General features: G+C 33.9%; 3 protein-coding genes across 3 annotated transcripts; 2 read left to right on the top strand and 1 right to left on the bottom strand.

Annotated features, from left to right (window-relative positions):
• The first annotated feature begins 2,426 nt into the window (after positions 1-2,426).
• On the top strand, positions 2,427-8,440 carry LOC120270666. The gene is made up of 10 exons (XM_039277732.1): positions 2,427-2,574; positions 4,758-4,783; positions 4,916-5,000; positions 5,091-5,300; positions 6,136-6,255; positions 7,227-7,284; positions 7,367-7,440; positions 7,599-7,687; positions 7,766-7,839; positions 8,105-8,440. The coding sequence occupies exons 1-9, from the start codon at positions 2,494-2,496 to the stop codon at positions 7,833-7,835; spliced, it is 813 nt and encodes a 270-aa protein (XP_039133666.1). The 5' UTR covers positions 2,427-2,493; the 3' UTR covers positions 7,836-7,839; positions 8,105-8,440.
• A 1,418-nt stretch (positions 8,441-9,858) lies between these two features.
• LOC120270251 lies at positions 9,859-15,145 on the top strand. Its single transcript, XM_039277268.1, is given in 8 exon segments — positions 9,859-9,962; positions 10,315-10,374; positions 12,317-12,401; positions 12,492-12,701; positions 13,536-13,655; positions 14,346-14,386; positions 14,464-14,537; positions 14,810-15,145. Coding segments are annotated over 7 exon segments (690 nt in total). The 3' UTR covers positions 14,534-14,537; positions 14,810-15,145.
• Positions 15,146-15,822: 677 nt separating this feature from the next.
• On the bottom strand, positions 15,823-17,424 carry LOC120270658 (heme chaperone HemW). The gene is made up of 2 exons (XM_039277716.1): positions 16,569-17,424; positions 15,823-16,485 (listed from the first exon to the last, which is right to left on the bottom strand). Exons 1-2 carry the CDS (start codon positions 17,354-17,356, stop codon positions 15,900-15,902), a joined length of 1,374 nt encoding a protein of 457 aa, XP_039133650.1. The 5' UTR covers positions 17,357-17,424; the 3' UTR covers positions 15,823-15,899.
• Between the last annotated feature and the right edge of the window lie 1,540 nt (positions 17,425-18,964).

An 18,964-nucleotide genomic window follows, 5' to 3' on the forward strand; every position in this document is an offset into this window, starting at 1 on the left:
ATATATTTGTTATATAATTATTTTTTATAAAATTCTAATATATTAATATTCATATTGTGGGTCTCACATTGTAACAACCCCGTGCATGGTTTATTTAAAAACTAAATGAAGAAAAGTTTTTTTCCAAAACTAAAAATTTATTTATATAATAAAAAACTTTGATTTATAATAGAATAGTAATAGTTAACATATGAAACATTACACATTAAAATGACATAAAATAATGTTGTTCTATATTTATTAAATAGTTAAATAAATAAAATGTAGAAAATAAAAAAAATTAATGAACTTTAATTTCAAATTTTTATATTAAAAATAAGAATAATTTATATTAAAGTTTATTGAATAATTTGTGAATAATGAATGGTTTTGTGGTAATTACAACTTTCAAGGGCACAATGCATTCACTAATTAAGCACTAAAAATATGACCCATTGTCTTTAACCTCTTGCCATTCACTCAATTTAGCTTCATTTAATAGTGTCACCTGCACCTCCACTTTAGTTCCTCTAATCTGCTGAGCTTCATCCGTTGCCATAGTGGCTAGAAGAATGGGTACAGCTTCACATCGATCAGATGAACCTCTTGAGGTTTATCCGAGATGAGATAATAATAGACCATTTGACTGGTATGCTCTCCCGGAGAAATCCGCTCTGCTAGCTCAATGGCCTTGGGATTGGAGGTTTCACCATCGGAGGATATTCTTCTATCTCATCAGCCCCTATACTCCAGTCCCAAGAGTCTGCATGTATGAGAGACTAGTCTAAGAGCTTGCATGTGTGAGAGACTGGCCATTCACTCAATTTAGCTTCATTCAATAGTGTCACCTGCACCTCCCCTTGAGATTCATCCGAGATGAGAGAATAATAGACCATTTGAATGGTATGCTCTCCCGGAGAAATCCGCTATGCTAGCTCAATGGCCTTGGGATTGGAGGTTTCTCCATCGGAGGATATTCTTCTATCTCATCAGCCCCCATACTCATGTATGAGAGACTAGTCTAAGAGCTTGCATGTGTGAGAGACTGGCCATTCACTCAATTTAGCTTCATTCAATAGTGTCACCTGCACCTCCCCTTGAGATTCATCCGAGATGAGAGAATAATAGACCATTTGACTGGTATGCTCTCCCGGAGAAATCCGCTCTGCTAGCTCAATGGCCTTGGGATTGGAGGTTTCTCCATCGGAGGATATTCTTCTATCTCATCAGCCCCTATACTCCAGTCCCAAGAGTCTGCATGTATGAGAGACTAGTCTAGGAGCTTGCATGTGTGAGAGACTGGCCTCCTCAGAGTGAGACAAAAAGGTAAGATCGTGGGTTCAATCCCAAGAGGGGACGAATCTGGAGATTACTGCACAATACCTAGATTGTGTTGAGGTGGCAAGTGTAACAATTTTGAAAAGGCATACACCTTTTTTGCGAGAGACTGCTCTCTACAGACTGACAGAAACACTTGATGAGAGGCGCTCGCCGAAAGAGCGAGACAAACAGTAGGTCGTGGGTTCGAACCTTGAAGAAGGTGAATTTCGTGACTACTGTGCAATTTGGTAAATGTGTCAGTTGTCCCTCTGCAGAGGACAATCTCTGAAGAGTGACATTTGTCTACTTGGTGAGAGGCGCTCTCCTTAAAAGCTGGTTCGAATCTTAAAGAAGGCAAATTACACGGTTACTATACAATACATGATTTGTGTTGAGCTAGTCCTAGGGGGACAACTGTCGCTCTCAAGGAGGGCAGTCTCTCACAGCATGGACCTCTAATTGGGCAACTGGCTCCCTTCCACCCTTGCGCCTCCTTGGGTCTATGGATAGCCGGTGGTGCTGCCCGCTTCTCATCAACTATTTCCATAATCTACTTGGGTATACAGAGTCTCGGTGTAGCCCTTTGCTGCATCCCCATGACTTTCCCTGCCTACGGTTGCCAATCCAGAACAGAGGTAACCATGGGATGAAGTGTTTGAAAGGGCGTGGGAAAGCATTGTTCAAGAAAATGATTAGTTGGTGAAGTAGATGATTAGCTTGTTTTTCTGTTTCATTTCTTAAATGGAAGTCGAAGGGAGTTAATTAGCTAGATTGTTTTTTCCAATCACGATATTTTCATATGAATGACATATAGTTTTCACGATTATTTCACTCTATTTTGAGGATTTTTTAATATGTTTGATTGATCTCATGCTATTCTTCTCGACCTGGTCGTAGTCCTTCTCTCTCTAGTCTAATTTATTTCTTTTGTATGTATAAATATTATATTCTAAGATATAAAGTTATTTATGATTTTTTGTATTCAAAATATATAAAAAAATTATGAGGATATGTATAGAATTTCAGAATTTTTTTAAAGCTGGATATATACAAATTCCTGGAAAAAATAAAATAAAATACAAGTCTGTGTTTAGAAACAAAAAGTTCAGGGGCATAAATACAAAAATAATTAGAAAAGCAAGCAGTGAATTTGAAACCCTTGTACTCTGCTCTTTCTCCTCCTCCCTCAGAGCAATGGGATGCCCGATGCTGAAGATCGCCTTCTTCTTCCATCTCTTCTTCTCTTCCGCGCTCTGTATTTCTCGAGATTCTCAGGTAATCCTCTTTCTTGAATCGGTTTTTGCTGTCCTGAGACGTCAATGATCGGAGAAAGTGTTTGATTGCGGTCAGAAGGTGATATTTCACTGTTTTGCGATGTTTTTCCTTGTAATTTTGTGCGAAACATGGGAGCCAATTCTTTGGCAGAGGCAGCGACCAGCATTTGACTTGGATTGGTGGAGTTTTCCTGAATTTTAGGAAATTAGTGAACTTTAGGGTGTGTTGGCTGTTGATTGTTTATGAATTTTGCTGTTATGGATTGTTGGCCTTTGCAGTGGGGATTTGATCGATGCCTATGGTGACTAATGAAGATTTCAGGGTTTAAACTACTGTAACCGCTTATTCTGAAGAGGAATTTATCAATTTTTTGAGAGATCTTTGGTATTAATATACTTGGGTTTAACTTATTGAATTACTCAGTATTGAAAAAGCTTCTCCTTTGTGTTTGGGGTGTTTAATTTTGATAAGAGATCTTATATTTCATGGAAAATAATCTTTCTTTAGGATAAATAAGTTCATGGATAATGAATGGGTTACCTTTTGGTGAGCATTTTATTTTTATGTAATAATTGGTCAGAATTTGGGATGACCAAATTGTGTCCATATATTGACTTAAATGGTTAGACACTTAGACCTAATAAATATTTTCAATAGAGTTAATCTTTTCATGGAACAGCATCTACATTTCCTTTTACCTGATAAATCTGAAGAATCATGTATCCTAGACTAGTTATAGAGGTGTTATTTATCAAGCTGGTAGTTGATCCTAAATTATGCAAAACTAGGACTTAATAAATTAATCAAACATTTGCACAGTTCAAGAGAAGTTTACCAAATCTAGTATTGTATATATTTTATGTTTGTTTAAACCAATATCAGCACACAAATCAGGCTAGGTCTTGAAATGATGTAGTAGCATTGCTTCTTTCCGTTTGTTTCAAAGACGTCAATATGTTTAGTCACTTCTACTTTGTCGCCTCCAGCTGATGTCTTTTGTCAAACCATTGGGGTTAATTAATAAGTGCTTCTAGTCGAGCTCCTGTGCTTTTTTGATTGAGATTTATGCAATTATAGATTATGGATCCTGTTTTATAATTTAAGCTTCATCTTTTGGTTTTTATTCAGTTTTGTATGTATATGATTATCTCAAATCCTTCCTTGCAAATTTTTATATGTGCTATCATAGTCCCTAAAGAGAATGTTTGCACTGATGATAGAAACAAATATTCTGTATCTCCGTAGTTTATTAGAGGACTAAACCTGTGACCATAAGAAATATTCTGCTGAATAATATCATCCTATGTTCTAGGAGTAAAGTTTGCTGTAACAATGTAAATTGAAAATGTGGAAACCTGATTTATTTAATTTATCACTTGATAAATGAATATAACAAATTATCTACTTAAAATATTTGAAGAGGTAGCTTGCGGAAGGTTATGCGTTCCAAATACTTAATGTACTTGTTCTTCATATATATATATTTTCTTTCTCCAATTGAAAGGCTTCTTTCTCATTAAGCATCATTTGACATGCCTAAATATATTTAGGTCTTGAGATTTTTTGATGGTAGCATTTTTGAACTGTTTTGCTTAGAATCCAGAAGGTGGTAAGAACAGTGACATCTCATGCTAACTACTTTGGAAAGAAAATGCATTTTCAATTGACCTTGATTGTTATCTAAAAAATACTCCAATCTCTCTTTCTGTTTAGACTATATTCTATTATTGAGAAAGAAACTTAAGAAAAATTGATGAAACAATCAGCTTAACTTAACTAAGCATGGAGAATAAATGGTCTTAAAGTTTATCTAAAGTTGCTAAAAAAGTTCTTTCCTAATTTCACATGGCAAGTTTAATAGTAGTCTACTTCTGATATAAATTACAAGGAAGAAATGTTCATTATCTTCGTAAGGACCTTTATTTTCTTCTTTCTAGACTGCCCGTAGTGCTTGTGTCTTGTTTATGGTTGAGAGAAATACATCATAAAGATACCATATATTATCTATCTTTGATTAAGCCTCTCACATAGGACCATTACTATTTTGAACAAATAATGAATATTTTTATGCTTTATCTATTGTTTTATGACTGTGGTGACATGGTTTCTGTATGTACAATGTTCTATCATTCTTTGTCCGTTTTCTGTCTCTCACATGTTACTTTTTTGCTCTTGTTCTATAGGGATTTGAACAAGCCTCTGGGGCCAGGTAGCGAATTATACTGTTTCCTTAAGGAATATCATCAATTTTGAGTACAAAATGACAATTATAATGTGATCAATCATTTAGTTATATCAGATATACAGTAGTCACTGAAATTTAGTTTTGTATTATCTTCAGAACTTTGACACAAGAAATTCCACATAATCATGAAGTGCATTGTTCTAGAGAAAGGAGTAGGGTAGCCTGGCAGATTATTGAAGAGGTATGGCCAAAGTATAATTTTGGCCTTCTGTTATGCCAATTTTTCTTAATTTCATTGTTTGACATCTCTGCTGTCTTATTGATGATGCAGTATTTAATGCCCTTTGTGGATCAAGAAGAATATCAACTTCCAAGCAAGTGTAGGCTTCATCCCGATAATGACATGTTCCGTGAACAAGAGCAGCACAAGGTTCATGTGGACACAAATGAATGGCGGTGTGGGTTCTGTAAGAAAAGCTTTCGTGCAGAGAAGTTTCTTGATCAGCACTTTGATAACAGACACTATGTTTTGCTAAATAATGTATCTTTCACTTTTAACTTACAATACAAAATATGCTTTTGCTTCTCATGTTTCAGATTAATTACAAATGCATTAATAATGAATTTGATACATTACTGATGAGAATTTTAATTTGATGTATTTGTTAATTGGTAGAGCAGTGCACATAAGTTCTGGAGATTAATGATGCCAAAGAATATCTACCAAGACCGGTTTTATGATCACTCTCCTTGTCATTTTGGTTTTATTCTACAATAGCATTATACCAGGAAAGGGAATATTGTTTTAGTTGATTCATTCCGTACTGAATCTTAGAAAGTGAAGCTAAAGCTTAGAGTTATACCTTGACTATTTACTTTAAGATGCAAAAAGTTTTTGAAATGGGTGCATAAGTTCTTGGATAAATTTTGATATTAAAGTTTTTCCACCTTGATTCATGAATTACAACAAAAATTGAATAATGGGCTAACATTCTATCTTTGATTTTTCAAAATTTTCTCCTTCCTTGCCATAGACTGATAGTAATATCTACTATGTTGATTTCTCGAACAGCTCAAGCATCGTTCACACTGGATCTATAGTTACTTCTTTCTTGCATTTTTTTGGCAAAAACATTTACCTCAAGTCCTTTAACATTTAACTATATCTGACATTACTTCTTTATCTTACATCAAAAATCAATTGTATTCTTGTATTAATCCTATTAGATACATTGTCTCTGTGTGAGGAATAGACTGTTGAAACTTTGAGCACTAATTAACATAGAAGGTTGCATGATATGCCATTTCAAATTCAAAATGTAAGCTATTATTTTTACTACGACTTATATTGAATTTAAAACAATAAATCAATGCAGACTCATGGTCGATGCTTGGCGGATTTATGTGGAGGTCTCCATTGTGACCAGATGAGTGAGTTCAAGAAGGCCAAGAAATGCAATCCCGCTGCTGTTGCAAGGAATCGCCACCAATGTGAGGTTGTCTTGTATATATATACACATACATATATATCATGTTCCTTTTGCTTACCTTATTTTCTTTGATGGTGTCTTCTTTTTTTCTTTTCTTTTTTTGGTACGAGATTATGGGTGGCTTCAGCATCATTTGAAACTTTTTTGTCTTTCCATTCTGTAGAATATGAGATAGTTCAGCTTTTATGACTTGCGTTGATGTAATTTTTAGGTTTTAATAGCAAGCGAAAACTGAAAACCTGATCTTGGGATAAGTACATAAAAGAAAAAGAAATTAGATCCTATGATTTTTCTCATCTTTTGTAGAAATATTCATTGCAACAATGGTGACTGTAAAGGCAATGAAACGCCAACTATGAGTGTCATCCTAGTATTTGTGTGTATTTTGTAATGGAACAACATAAATTCCCTTGGTTTATTATGAAAGCCTGTGTTAAAATTTAGGAAAAGTAGAGGAGGTGGCATTTTTAGTATTCAAGCTTGAAATATTAAGAGAAGAAAAATAATAAATCTTAGGTGAATTAATGGCTGAATATAAATTTGAATATCAAGATTCAAGATCAGAATAAAGTTTTGATATCCATTCATGTTGTGCTGCTTTCATTTTTGTTTATGTGACCAAGAATCACCTTTGGATAAGTTTTGCAAGGAAGAGAGCACTCAAACCTAACTCATTATTTTCAGCCACATCTTACCTTCCTGCTGGTCCTCAATGGAACACTAATGGGCATGCATCTTTGTGTGAATAGTCCTATTAATCTAACTTAAATGTTCACTGAAATTATTCAGGAATACCTGCCCTTTTTTTAGAAGCCGCAAATAAGCATGTAAACAGGCTAGGCGACAAACCAGCCTGAGTTTTACATGGTTGGCTGTGGAAAGATCCAACTGGTAGTTAGAAATATGATATATGTAGGCAAATTGTGCAACTTGTTTTGTTGGTGGTTCTCTGACTCACTTTTCAATCCTTGTTTCAGGGACTTGCTGATAGTTGTTTTCCTGTTAGTCAAGGACAATCCGCAAGTCATCTTCATGGTAAATTTTGATTTGTCTTGCTCACAAAATGCATTTGTCTTCCTCTGATTTTGTAGTCAACTTAAATTTATTGAATTTGCAGAACTGTTCCTCCGTCAATTTTGTGATGCTCACACATGTAATGGGAAGCAAAAACCTTTCTCCAGAGGCGGCAAGGTAATGCTCTGCAATTTCAATTTAACTTAATATTGAAGAAAGTAGATTTTCTGTTATAGTAGAGGCTAGGTTGACCCAACTATTGCATTGCTTGGTACTTCTTTTCTTCCTCCTGACAAGTGGTTACTGATGACCAATAAATTATTTCATCTGTGCAGAAGCAGTCAAGTGTATTTTACCTTGCAATTTGTGTGCTGACACTGATGTTGCTACCTGTATTCTATCTCTTGGTTTTCTTGCACCAAAGGTCTGGACCATGATTTTAATTGGTGCTAATTTCCTTGAATATTGCATTTTCATATATATATATTTTTAATAACTGCAGAGAAATGAAGAAGGGAATACAGGATTTGAAACGCATTCCAAAAGCAGGGCGCAAAACAAAACCTTCCTAGTTAGGTAATGCCTCTTTCTATGTAACAAAATATCTAGTATCTCCGCCTAGACACCATATGATGCATCTTTCTAAGGTTTGGTAAACTTAAATTCTTGCTCAAATTTCTGTCTAAAATATCTAATCTGTTTTCCTCCACTGCTAATCTCTGATTTTGATTGGTTAGCCTACCAATTGCATATAAGTAATTGCCACTTGGTTATTCATACAGTTAACAGTTTATTACCATCCGTATGCGTGTACTGAACTGATGTCTATACCTCATACCAGATTGCCATCATCTTGAAGCAGACACTATTTTTTTTCTGGATGATCCTCAAGTTTTCCTCAAGAGAAAGGTTGACATTGATATAATCTGCACATTTATAAGGGTTAAAGTCTGAAGTTTGTTCACTGTTCCTGCACTCTTGACCTTTCAATTACTTGGAGGACATCATCAGCTTTACAAGAATGTAGACAATCAAAAAGAATATCCTCACCCCAAACTGTACTTTAGCATTGTACTACTCTTATTATTTGTGATATTATAATTATTCTGGGATTAGTGTTTGGAAAATAATGGTCAAATAAACTTTGAAGTGTTTACTAAGGAGTATTTGTGAGATATATGGTGCTTTCTGTAAAAATTTCAGGACCAATCTTCAATCTCCAAGTTGTAAGGGGTGTTGTATAAATTATCTACAAGGACTGTGCAGTAATTCACAAGCACATGGATAATGGTAATGTAGAATATTAGGACCAATTTTTTATTTCCAAAAACAAAGTGTGTTTTGGATATATCAGGACTGGTCTAACTTAACAAAAACATAGATGTTCTTTGGAGTTTTCCTTGACAATGTCACAAGGACTAATGCATAACTTTCAAAATATTGCTACAGTGACTTCCGCAGTCCTTTTCACTTTTGTATTACTGGCAAACCCCTAACAACTTATATGATTTTAAGCATTTTTTGCTGTCTGGATGTAGTTCTTCTCTTATGATTTTGAGCATTCTTTGCTGTCTGGATGTAGTTCTTCTTTTATGAGTCTGAGCATTTTTGCTATTTGGATAATAGTTCTTCTCTTATGATTTTGAGCATTCTTTGCTGTCTGGATATAGTTCTTCTCTTATAATTTTGAGAATTTTTGCTGTCTAGTTCTTCTCTTATGATTTTGAGCATTCTTTGCTATTTGGATAATAGTTCTTCTCTTATGATTTTGAGAATTTTTGCTGTCTGGATGTAGTTTTTCTCTTATGATTTTGAGAATTTTTCCTGTCTGGATGTAGTTCTTCTCTTATGATTGCTATTTGGTTAATAGTTCCTCTCTTATGATTTTGAGCATTCTTTGCTGTTTGGATGTAGTTCTTCTCTTATGATTTTGAGAATTTTTGCTGTCTTGATGTAGTTCTTCTCTTATGATTTTAAGCAGTCTTTGCTGTCTGGATGTAGTTCTTCTCTTATGATTTTGAGCATTCTTTGCTATTTGGATAATAGTTCTTTTCTTATGATTTTGAGCATTTTCTTCTTTTATGATTTTGAGTATTCTTTATTGGTTGGATATAGTTCTTCTCTTATTCTTTTTTTTTTAATTTATTTCTTTTGTTTTATTTTTTTTATAATCTTACTGTATTGTTGTATTCAAAATATATAAAAAACTAGGGCATCTTTGGATAGTTAGAAATTATGGTATAATCCGTATAATATGGCATAATTTAACATTTTCTGAGAATTATGCCATGTTTGGGTACTTATTTTATAGTATAAAATTATAGCATAATATAGGTATTATGGCATAAAAAAATATTCTATTAAGAGTGGAATATTTTTACTCATTCGAAAAGTCTCTTCTTTTTTTATCCAGCCCATCAGCATCGGTCCACCAACGGTCCCGGCCAACCTCAGTAGACCCGGCCATCGAGTCCGGGCTAGCCCTCCGGCCATCGGTCCGGCTAGCCTCCGGCGACTGACCACCGGCGATCCAACCAATCTCCGATGACCGGCACCGGTCCGGCCGGCCTCCGGTGACACACCGGCTGTCCACCAATGGTCTGGCCGACCTTCGGCGGTTGGCCACTAGTCCACCAGCAGTCTGGTGGCCTACCGGTTGGCCTCCGACGACCAGTCACCGGTGGTCCGACCATCGGCCAGTGGTCCGGTCGATCTCCAGCGACCGGCCACTAGTCCACCGGCAGTCTGGTAGTCGATCGTCCAGTCTCCATAATATTTTTTTTATTTTGTTAACCAAACACTCATTCTGTATGACATAATTTCTATAATAATCACTTGCACTTCCCACACAATAAAATTATGTCATATTTTTTTTTTATTTTGTAGCCAAACAGAATATAAATCAGTAAATAGAGTGTTTCTAAAAACAAAAAAGTTCAGGGACATAAATGCAAGTTGCCAGGAATTCCAAACAGTGTTGAATTTGAAACCCTTGCACGCTGTTCTTTCTCCTCCTCCTCCCTCAGAGGAATGGGATGCCCTATGCTGAAGATCGCCTTCTTCTTCCATCTCGTCTTCTCTTCCGCGCTCTGTTTTTATCGAGATTCTCAGGTAATCCTCCCTTTCTTCTTGTTCTCTTCTTTTCTTTTTTTTTCTTTCAATTCCTGAATCGGTTTTTTGCTGTCCTGAGATGTCTGTCAATGATAGGAGAAAATGTTTGATTGCGGTCGGAAAGTAATCTTGCATTGTTTTTAGATGTTTTTCCTTGTGATTTCTGTGTAACATGGGAGCCAATTCTTTGGGAGTGTCAGCGACCAGTTACTTAGATTGGTGGAATTTTCTTGAATTTTAGGAAATTAGTGGACTTAAGGGAGTGTTGGTTATTAATCATTTATGAATTTTTCTGTTATAGATTGTTAGCCTTTGCAGTGGGGATTTGATTGATGCCTATGGTGACTTATGAAGATTTCAGGGTTTAATCTACTGGAACTGTTGAGATTTCGAAGAGGAATTTATTAATTTTTTGAGAGATCTTTGGTATTAATATACTTGGGCTTAACTTATTGAATTACTTAGTATCGAAAAAGCTTCTCATTTGTGTTTGGAGTGTTTAGTTTTGATAAGAGATCTTATATGTTATGGAAAATAATCTTTCCTTAGGATAAATAAGTTCGTGGATAATGGATGGGTTACCTTTTGGTGAGCATTTTCTTTTTATGTAATAATTGGTAAGAATTTGGGATGACCAAATTGTGTGCATAAATTGACTCAGATGGTTAGAACTAATAAAAATCTCAATAGAGTCGATCTTTTCATTGAACAGCATCTATATTTCCTTTTACCTTATACACCTGAAGAATCATCAATTCTAGACCAGTTTTAGAGGTGTTATTTGTCAATCTGGTAGATGATTCTAAACTATGCAAAACTAGGACTTAATAAGATAATCAAACATTTGCACAGTTCAAGGGAAATTTACCAAATCTAGTCTTGGATATATTTTATGTTTGTTTAAACCAATATCAGTACACAAATCAGGCTAAGTCTTGAAATGATGAAGCAGCATTGCATCTTTCCGTTTGTTTTAAAGACGTCAATATGTTTAGTCACTTCTATTTTGTCGCCTCCAGTTGATATCTTTCGTCATACCATTGGGGTTAATTAATAAGTGCTTTTAGTCAAGCTCCTGTGCTTTTTTGATTGAGCTTTATGCAATTATAGAATATGGATCCTGTTTTATAATTTAATCTTCATCTTTTGGTTTTTATTCAGTTTTCTATGTATATTGATTATCTCAAATTTTTCCTTGGAAATTTTCATGCGTGTTATCTTAGTCGCTAAAGAAAATGTTTGCATTGATGATAGAAACAAATATTCTGTATCTCTATAGTTTATTAGAGGACTAAACCTGTAACCATAAAAAATGTTCTGTTGAATAATAGCATTCTATTTTCTAGAAGTCAAGTTTGCGGTGACAATGTAGTTTGAAAATGTGGCATCCTGATTTGTTTAATTTATCTCTTGATAAATGAGTATAACAAACTATCTACTCAAAATATTTGAGGAGGTAGCATGCGGAAGGTTATGCGTTCCAAATACTTAATGTTCTTGTTCTTCATATTTTTTTCTTTCTCCTATTGAAAGGCTTCTTTCTCATTAAGCATCATTTGATATGCCAAAATTTATTGAGGTCTTGAGATTTTTTTATGGTAACATTTTGAAATGTTTTGCTTAAAATCAGGAAGGTGGTAAGAACATTGACATCCAATGCTAACTACTTCGGAAAGAAAATGCATTTTCAATTGACCTGAATTGTTATCTGAAAAATACTCGCATTTTGTTTAGTCTATATTCTATTCTTGAGAAAGAAACTTAGAAAAATTGATGAAACAATCTGCTTAACTTCCCTAAGCATGGAAAATCTTGGAATTATACTGTTTCCTTAAGGAATATCATCAATTTTGAGTACAAAATGACAGTTATCATGTGATCAACCATTTAGTTATATCAGATACACATTGGTCACTGAAATTTATTTTTGTGTTATCTTCAGAACTTTGACACAAGAAATTCCACATAATCATGAAGTGCATTGTTCTAGAGAAAGGAGTAGGGTAGCCTGGCAGATTATTGAAGAGGTATGGGCAAAGTATGATTTTGGTCTTCCGTTATGACAATTTTTCTAAATTTTATTGTTCAACATCTCTGCTGTCTTATTGATGATGCAGTATTTAATGCCTTTTATCGATCAAGAAGAGTATCAACTTCCAAGCAAGTGTAGGCTTCATCCCAATAATGACATGTTCTGATAACAAGAGCAGCACAAGGTTCATGTGGACACAAATGAATGGCGGTGTGGGCTTTGTAAGAAAAGCTTTCGTGCAGAGAAGTTTCTTGATCAGCACTTTGATAACAGACACTATGTTTTGCTAAATAATGTATCTTTCACTTTTAACTTACAATGCAAAATATACTTTTGCTTCTCATGTTTCAGATTAATTACAAATGCATTAATATTGAACTTGATACCTTACTGATGAGAATTTTAATTAGATGTATTTGTCAATTGGTAGAGCAGTGCACATAAGTTCTTGTGATTAATGATGCCAAAGAATATCTACCAAGGCTGGTTTTATGATCAATCTCCTAGTCATTTTGGTTTTATTCTACAATAACATTATACCTAGAAAGGCAATATTGTTTTAGTTGATTCATTCCATCCTGAATCTTAGAAATTGAAGCTAAAGCTTAGAGTTATACTTTGACTATCTACTTTAAGGTGCAAAAAGTTTCTGAAGTGGGTGCATAAGTTCTTCAATAAGTATTGAAATTAAGGTCTTTTCACCCTGATTCATAAATTACATAAAAAATTGAATTATGGGCTTTTGTTAGTAACATTCTATCTTTGGTTTTTCAAAATTTTCTCCTTCCTTGCCATAGACTCATGGTTATATCTACTATGTTGATTTGTTGAACATCTCAAGCATTGTTCGCACTTGATCTATAGTTACTTCGTTCTTGCTTTTTTTGGCAAAAACAATCAACTCAAGTCCTTCAACATTTTAACTGTGTCTGACATTACTTCTTTAGCTTACATCAAAAATCAATTGTATTCTTATTTTTATCCTATTAGGTACATTGTCTCTATGTGAAACTTTGAGCACTAATTAACATAGAAGGTTGCATGATATGCCAATTCCAATTCATAATGTAAGCTTTTATTTTTACTGCAATTTATATTGAATTTATAACAATAAATATTTTCAATGCAGACTCATGGTCGATGCTTGGCGGATTTATGTGGAGCTCTCCATTGTGACCAGATGAGTGAGTTGAAGAAGGCCAAGAAATGCAATCCCGCTGCTGTTGCAAGGAATCGCCACCAATGTGAGGTTGTCTTGTATATATATAAACATACATATATATCTTGTTCCTTTTGCTTACCATATTTTCTTTGATGGGTGTCTTGTCTTTTTTTTTTTTGGGGTACCTTTTTTTATGAGATTATGGGTGACTTCAGCATCAATTGAAACTTTTTTGTCTTTCCGTTCTGTAGAATATTTGATAGTTCAGCTTTTATGACTTGCGTTGATGTAATTTTAAGGCTTTATTAGCAAGTGAAAACTGCAAACCTAATCTTGGGAAAAGTACATAAAAGTCCAAGAAATTAGATGCTATGATTTTTCTCATCTTTTGTAGAAATATTCATTGCAACAATGGTAACCATAAAAATTCCATTGATTGGTAATGAAACACCAACTATGAGTGTCATCCTAGTATTTGTGTGTATTTTATAATGGAACAACATAAACTCCCTTTATTTATTATAAAAGTCTGATGTTAAAATTAAGGAAAAGGAGAGGAGGCAGCTTTTTTAGTATTCAAGATTGAGATATTAAGAGAAGAAAAATAATAAATATTTGGTGAATTAAGGGTTGTATATAAATTTGAATATCAAGATTAGAATAAAGTTTTGAAAGGCATTCATGTTGTGCTGCTTTCATTTATATTTATGTGACCAAGAATCACTTTTGGACGAGTTTTGCAAGGAAGAGAGCACTCACCTAATTCATCATTTTCAGCCACATCTTACCATCCTGTTCTTGGTTTTCTTGCACCAAAGGTCTGGACCATGATTTTAATTGGTGCTAATTTACTTGAATATTGCATTTACATATATATTTTTTTTAATAACTGCAGAGAAATGAAGAAGGGAATACAGAATTTGAAACACATTCCAAAAGCAGGGCGCAAAACAAAACCTTCCTAGTTAGGTAATGCCTCTTTCTTTGTAACAAAATATCTAGGATCTCCGCCTAGACACCATTTGATGCATCTTTCTAGGGTTTGGTATCAACATAACTTAAATTCTTGCTCAAAATTCTGTCTAAAATATCTAATCTGTTTTCCTCCACTGCTAATCTCTGATTTTGATTGGTTAGCCTACCAATTGCATATAAGTAATTGCCACTTGGTTATTCATACAGTTAACAGTTTATTACCATCCGTATGCGTGTACTGAACTGATGTCGATACCTCATACCAGATTGCCATCATCTTGAAGCAGACACCATTTTTTTTCTGGATGATCCTCAAGTTTTCCTCAAGAGAAAGGTTGACATTGATATAATCTGCACATTTATAAGGGTTAAAGTCTGAAGTTTGTTCACTGTTCCTGCACTCTTGACCTTTCAATTACTTGGAGGACATCATCAGCTTTACAAGAATGTAGACAATCAAAAAGAATATCCTCACCCCAAACTGTACTTTATCATTGTACTACTCTTATTATTTGTGATATTATAATTATTCTGGGATTAGTGTTTGGAAAATAATGGTCAAATAAACTTTGAAGTGTTTACTAAGGAGTATTTGTGAGATATATGGTGCTTTCTGTAAAAATTTCAGGACCGATCTTCTATCTCCAAGGTGTAAGGGGTGTTGTATAAATTATCTACAGGGACTGTGCAGTAATTCACAAACATATGGATAATGGTAATGTAGAATATTAGGACCAATTTTTTATTTCCAAAAACAAAGTGTGTTTTGGATATATCAGGACTGGTCTTACTTATCTGTAACTAAACAAAAACATAGATGTTCTTTGGAGTTTTCCTTGACAATGTCACAGGGACTAATGCATAACTTTCAAAATATAGGGACCATCCATGATTTCATAATTTCTGGCGTGATGTATGTAAAAACATTCTCAAGGACCTGTGTGTGGTTTTAAAAGGTGTTCTATGCGAACTTAATATCAGGACCAATCTATAATTTCTTGACATGTAAGGTGTAGTTTGTAAACTTGTCACAATTACAAACCTTTATTTTAATATTTTCTGAAAACTAAGGTGGTCATAGTAAAACTATCATAAGAACAAGGACTCTTGTATAATTTTAATACTATCTAGGGAGTTTTCTGGAATAAAATGCACTAACCAGTCTGCCCAATTGTTTGTAATATCATAAACTATTGAGGTGTTCCTTGGAAAAAAAAAAACACACTACAATAAACTCAAAATTTATATCATTTCACAGCAAAAATAATCCATAAAACAACATCAAATTAGTAAATAATCCACAAAAAATATGTAACTTTGATACAAAAAAAAATACAATCTAAGACTAATAAAAACTCATGGAGATATCACGCTGAATGCAATGGAGATCAACTCATTGGACAACAAAAAACCATCAGGATCACTAAGCCTAATGAATGCAACTCTGCTACCATTACTCACCTTCACTCTCTCCTCATCCATGAACACAACATGCCCACTCTCCACAAATGGCTCAAATGCTTTGCACAATGACACTGCAAGACACTCACCAAACAACCGACAAAAGCTCGCGACATCTAAACCGATCGCAGTTCGAAGCGAAAGCATCACGACATCCATGGCCATGTCTTTAGCTTCACAATTAATTCTATCATGTTTTATCATTCCATCTTCTAATTTTCGTACATATTCCGTGTATTCGTTCATTCTTCTTGGCCTTGAAAACCGATTACCATTAATGTAGCTTGCCGATCCCAGGCCGAAACCGAAAAATGGTTTGTTCTGCCAGTATGTTTGATTGTGCTTGCATTCATAGCCACTCTTGCAGTAACTGCTGATCTCATAGTGCGAGTAACCGGCATTTCTGAGTGTTTCTGAAGCCATCTTGTACAAGTTTGCTGATTGATTGTCCGAGGGGAGTGGGAACTCACCGGGTTTATATCTGTTTTCATAAAGCAATCATTTGATTGGGTAGTGAATTCAAAAAGGATTAACATGATTAGCATATCGTCGTAATAAACTCACAGTTGTCCAAACTTGGTGCCTTGCTCCACCTGAAGATCATAGACCGAAACATGAGTTGGCCGAGCACTGACAGCGCACTTCAAGCTCTCTGCCCACATTGCCTCGGTCTGATGCGGCAATGAAGAAATAAGGTCCATGCTCCAATTCTCCAATCCGGTACAACCGGTGACAATGTCAATTGCCTCATAGACCTCTCTAACACCATGTGCCCGGCCACACGCCCGTAACAATTCTTCTTGAAATGCTTGCACGCCGAGTGACACCCGGTTCACTCCGAGCTCAGCAAGTTCATTCAACTTGTGAGCATCAAACGTGCCCGGATCCATCTCGATCGATATCTCAACATTATGTGCAATGCCAAATTTGCAACGAAGCTTATCGAGGATATTCGAGACAAGGTGAGGCGGGACAAGTGAAGGCGTGCCACCGCCGAAGAAGATGGTTTGGAGGGGGATGGAGGGAGTGTTTGTGTCGGTTACAGTGGCGTTGATTTCTTGAAGGAGGAGGTTGGTGTAGTTGGTGATTCGGGGATCGTCGGTAGCGGTGTTAGAGTGCGAAGAGCCAAGAGCAACAATGGGAAAGTCACAGTAATGGCAGCGTTTGCGGCAGAAGGGGAGGTGGATGTATGCTGAGGAGGGGATTGGAGTAGATGGTGGTTGGATTTTGGTTGAGGCATTTCTACAAACGGTTGATGGGCAACGAAGGGAAGACATGGGAATGAAGGGTAGTTTTGGGATTTTGAAGGAATGAATTGGCGGGAGAAATGTTGGTCTCAACGACCTCAACATTTAAAACTTTTTATTTATTTATTTATTTATTTATTTGAGGGGGAAAAATGGAAGAGGAGAAAAAAACAGTGGGGAGAAATGTTGTGAGGGTTGTGTGTTTTATAGAGCAAAGGGTTGTGATAAGAAAGAGGGACAATTTTGGAATTTAGTAAAATAGGGGAAAATATAAAAATAGAAAAATAGAAAATAGATAAGGAAAAAAAAATCATGCTGTTTTTTAAATAATTTGTGGTATTTAAAATTAAATATTTTTTCAAAACAGAGTTGGGGCTTCACTTGTTTGAATCTTTTTGGCTCACAGTGATTTACCCAAGTTTTCAAAAATATAAAAAAATTAAAAATAATTTTTTATATCAATATGTATTTAATTCTTAACTTTGATATAAAGTGTTTAATTTATTAGAACTTGCTCATGAGATAAATTATGGACCATGAATTATTTTGCCAAGAATAACATGGAAAACATAATTAGTTTATAAGATAATTAATTAAAATATACTTATTAATTAATATTATAACATTAATTGTTGATGGATAATATTATTTATAATAAAATGACACTAATTAAAATTAATTTATTAATAATTAATTGAATAAAAATTTGGATCAATCTAAGGGAAAAAAAGTTTTCCTTGGTATAATTAATTAAAATATAGTTATTAATTAATATTATAACATTAATTGTTGATAGATAATATTATTTATAATAAAATGACACTAATTAAAATTAATTTATTAATAATTAATTGAATAAAAATTTGGATCAATCTAAGGGAAAAAAAGTTTTCCTTGGTATAAGTGATTTTTTATGTGAAAATTATTCACATGCTCCTATAACAAACAGAATATATTTATTTATTTACGTACTCTTTAAATTTAATAATTAATTTATAAATTTTATAAAAGACATGTTTATCTTTAATCTTTATTACTATTTTTTATAAAATCTCGAATTGACTTATAATCAAATTTAATAGGTATATAAACAAATAAGACTTTTTTTTTTGTAGATGTATTTATATAAATATAATATTTATAATGTCTATGTTCAATTACAAAATAAAATGTAATATCAATGTAGAGTTAAAAGTGAACTCTCTTATTTAAAGATTTAGTGAGGGCAAATAAATTAAGTGGGTTATTCCCATTACAACATAAATAAATAAAATGTCTTTAATCAAATAAGTCTTGAGATGATTAATTAAATCACAAAATTTTTTCAAGTTAAATTGTTCATGTCACCAAGACATTAAATGTCTTTTCTTTTAAGCACTAATCAATCCCAATCCCAATATTTTTTTTTAAAAAAAAAAGAAAAAAAGTTAAGTTTCTTCTTTTAATATGAGCATATAAGAATGATGTTATTAATAATTATTTACATCACTATTAACAGAGAAATAATTAAACTCACTTTAATCACATAAGGGTTGATTTGATTAAACTCTAATTATTTGAGGATTAGTTCAAATGACAAGTTTTGAGGATGGTTACCATAATAATTGGTTTCTTTCTTTTTAAAAGCATCAATTGTATTATTTAATTATAAGATAATTAATTTAAAATGATACCTGTTTATAATGAGGAGAAATGTATAAAAACAAGGATACA

Source organism: Dioscorea cayenensis, chromosome 10 (genome assembly GCF_009730915.1).
Source record: "Dioscorea cayenensis subsp. rotundata cultivar TDr96_F1 chromosome 10, TDr96_F1_v2_PseudoChromosome.rev07_lg8_w22 25.fasta, whole genome shotgun sequence".
Taxonomy (NCBI): domain Eukaryota; kingdom Viridiplantae; phylum Streptophyta; class Magnoliopsida; order Dioscoreales; family Dioscoreaceae; genus Dioscorea; species Dioscorea cayenensis.